Source organism: Myotis lucifugus, unplaced genomic scaffold (assembly GCF_000147115.1).
Source record: "Myotis lucifugus unplaced genomic scaffold, Myoluc2.0 scaffold_607, whole genome shotgun sequence".
Lineage (NCBI taxonomy): Eukaryota > Metazoa > Chordata > Mammalia > Chiroptera > Vespertilionidae > Myotis > Myotis lucifugus.
Window position 1 is genome coordinate 354,295 of NW_005871655.1, and position 3,379 is coordinate 357,673.

The 3,379-nt window shown below is 52.6% G+C and overlaps 2 protein-coding genes across 7 annotated transcripts in view; one reads left to right on the top strand and one right to left on the bottom strand.

The window, feature by feature from the left end:
• Positions 1-515, bottom strand: part of ZC3H6 (zinc finger CCCH-type containing 6) — a 51,514-nt gene extending 50,999 nt beyond the window's left edge. The window contains exon 1 of one of the 2 annotated variants that reach the window (XM_023745957.1): positions 464-515. Coding sequence is in view for 1 of the 2 variants with exons in the window: in XM_023745956.1 (XP_023601724.1) it covers positions 134-165 (32 nt within the window). In the remaining variant the exon portion in view is untranslated. Of the gene's footprint in view, positions 1-133 lie in introns of both variants that reach the window. The other variant, XM_023745956.1, reaches the window with a different exon arrangement.
• A 1,474-nt stretch (positions 516-1,989) lies between these two features.
• Positions 1,990-3,379, top strand: part of ZC3H8 (zinc finger CCCH-type containing 8) — a 39,457-nt gene continuing 38,067 nt past the window's right edge. For all 5 annotated transcript variants that reach the window (XM_023745963.1, XM_014447056.2, XM_023745964.1 and 2 more), the window contains exon 1: positions 1,990-2,168. In XM_023745963.1, coding sequence (XP_023601731.1) covers positions 2,077-2,168 — 92 coding nt within the window. In that variant the 5' untranslated portion in view covers positions 1,990-2,076. The remainder of the gene's footprint in view (positions 2,169-3,379) is intronic.

Here is a 3,379-nt window from a genome sequence, read left to right on the forward strand (position 1 = left end):
GGCTCCCCGCGGCCACCCGCCGGCTCGCGGGGGCGCCGTCCAGCGCGGCGGCCCGGAGGTGCCTCGGTCATGCAGGGCCCGCCCGCCCCCGCCCCAGCCCTCTCCTCGACACACAGACAGACAAGGTTCCGACCTGCCGCGCCCTGCGTGTTCACAGTCTGTCATGTTTGGTCAGGAGCGGGGCGGGGCTGCGGGCCGGTCTGCGGGGCGCGGGACCCCCGCCGCCCGCCGTAACGAGGCGGTAAAAACTCACGGTTACTAGTGAGCGACACAGACACAGACTTTCCAGTCTGTTAACAACCACGCCAGAGAGATGGGCTCTCTGCAAACACGGGCGCGGCCGCGGCCGGCGCCGCCACGCTAGTCTCTACTCGCCGCCGGCGGCCGAGGCTCGGGAGCGGGCGGGCGAGCGCGCCGCGACGCAGGGGTTTGGACAGTGGCCGTGGCGGTGACTGCTCCTCACCGACATGGCGGCCCCGGGGCGGCGTTCGACAAGATGGCGTCGCTCACCAGCCCGGGACTCGAGGCGCAATATCCCTCCGCGCGCCCGCCTCGCCCCGCCCATCGCGCGTCGGCCATTGCAGGACGCGGCCGTCAGTCACCTGCAGGGGCGGGGCTTCAGCCCTTGCCCGGCGGCGGAGGCGGCTCAGGGCCTGGAGGCGGCCTCTGCTCGAGTTTCCAGTGCGGCTCGGGGCTCAGTAGCGCCGCTGGACGCCGCCAACCGGGGGGTTGGGGGGCGTTGGGGAGGGGCCCTAACCAGTGGCTTCGGAAGCAGTCCTTCGGTGGGGGCTGTGTAATAAAGACCACTCGTGGGGTGTGTTTTTTAAATATATATTGGGAGTTATTTTTAATGTATATATTTTAAAAATAAAATCTTTGTTGCTTACGTGATGGAGAAATTTGCTTCCTCCTTCAAGGTTGTAGCGAGCTCTCTTTTTATAACGTTTAGTGCTCAGAATCACGTTTTGAGGAAAATAGCGTGGCTTAGTTCTAGAGGAAACGTCCTTGCTTTTTATTAAAATGATGGACTTAGGGACTTGACCCTCCCAAATATCTGACTTCTTTTGCCATTGCTTAGTGGTAACAAAAAAGGTCCACAAGCAGGCCAGGCCAGCTCGGGGGCCACTGCAGTCCTGGCGGGCTGGGTGACCAAGAGTAACCACCCAGGGTGGCCTGATCACAACTTGCTAACTGGGCAGGCCATGGCAGGTGTCAAGTTCCAGGCCTGGTAGCTTCCTTAGCAACGCCACTCTGGCCACTCTTGGCCTGGAATGAGCTCAGCCTATTCTCATGCATCTAGGAGGGTGACCCACCTTTGAAAGGTCAGGGCTTTCCCTCACCGCCCTACTCTACCACCAATGGATTTCATGCACCTTTCTTATAATCGCTCCTTTGATTCTAATGCATAAAAGGGACTGGAAAACTGCTTTTTTTCCAGAGTCCATTTATACTCCTAGCTTTATCTTTTCCTGTGGACGTTACATCAATACCGAGCTCAAATATGCTCCTTTCAAGAAGCCTTTCCAACCACAGGTTGTCTTCTCTTCTGAATCCTCTTAGTTCTTGGTACTTTTAAATGAACTTCCTGCCTGAAAGTTGTGTTAATCCCATTGGATGACAGCACTCTACAAGGCACGTGAACTGCCCACACTTGTTTCCTCATCTAGAAAATGTGGACTAGCACCTGTAGTATGGACGCGTCCTGGGTTCCAGTGAGCATTAAGTGGGCTGAATGTGACACATGCCTGATACTAAACGAGCATTAAATCAATGTTTCTTTTTAGAAACACTGGGGTTTCGATTCATAGAAGAACCCTAAGGACCGAGCCTAAACACTATAGCAAATATTTGAGATAACGGGTCGCCAGGTGCAAAAAGAAGCATAGATTTAAGGCGGTGCCTACGCGGAGCTAGGTAAGAGCACGCCTGCGCACTGGGGCAAGGAGCGCGTGCGCAGAGGGGGCGGGCGGCGCATGCGTAGGCGGCCTGCGGGGCCCCGGGAGCCCCTCCTTCTTCTCCTCTCTCCGCTCCCGCTCTTGGTCGTCACTCGGTCGCTGCGGGACTCTGGACGGGAGGATGGATTTCGAGAATCTTTTCTCCAAACCCCCCAACCCGGCCCTGGGCAGGAAACCGGACACGGACTCCGACGTCATGGATTCCGACGACAGGTGACGCCCGTGTTTTGCTGCCCCGAGCGCCGGGGTCCCAGCGGGTTCCGCCCCCTCGCGCGTCCCGGACGCTAGGTCGCGGGGGGCGTGGAGCGCGCGGGAAGCTCGGACGTGGAGCGATGGTGCGGGGCGGGCGGGCTGGTGGAAGACGGAGGTGCGGGGCCGGAGCGGGGCGAGGGTGCGCCGGGAAGCTCCCCCTTTCTCCCAGAGGGATTAGAGCACGTGTGAGCTCCTAGAAGACAGAGGTCATCTGTCATTTCTCACCGACACGTGTTAGGCTCTTTTTTTTTGTAGAAAATATGAAACCGTCAGTTCGCCAAGCGGTGGAGTATGAGTGAATAGTCTGTTCTTATTCCACTGATCAGCATCGAAAGACTATCATAAAGCAGCAAAGACCTTTTGGATATACAGTGGGGCCTTGACTTACGAGTGTCCCGACTAACGAGTTTTTTGAGATACCAGCTGTCTCTCGCCGATTTTTTGCATTGAGTTGATAGAGTAATTTGAGTTAACGAGCTCCTTAATGAACTCTAATTAAACTCGTAAGTCAAGGCCCCACTGTATTTCCTTTATGTTGAAATGGGAAATGAGATCGCTGGCTAAATGGCTCTAGCTCTTCATTCTTGGAGACGTGGTTAGTGTAGTTTTTTTACACCCAGATATTCAATTACTCTTTTTCTTGTGACTTTGAAATGCTTTAAAAACCCAACTTTTCTTCTAAACCTGCGTCTTTGCCTCAGTTTCCCTAGGCCAAACACAACACAGCTTTATCCTTTATTTCTCGTGTCACTATAAATCATATCAATGTTGACTTTACCTCCATATCACTAAAATCTCTTCACTTCTCTCTGTCTCACATAACTTAATTGGAACTACTGTATTGGTTTAATTCAGGCTACCATCAAGAGCTTTACTATGGTGCTTTACATAAAATGTCATTTAACCTTCAGTATGGTTATGGTGAGTGTCTGTGAACTATTACTCATTCAAATCCTTTGCCCATCCTTCTCTTTAAAAATTTAGGATCTCTAGTGAGCAGATATTTTACCCCAATTTGTTATTTGTCTTTTGACTTGCCTATGACATTATTTTCTATGCATAAAGGTTTTTGTCTGTTTTAAAAGCAGTCAAATGAATCAATCTTTTATGGTTTCTGGAGGTTTTTTTTGTTCGTTTGTTTTAACTAGTAACTTTATTATGGAATTACTCAT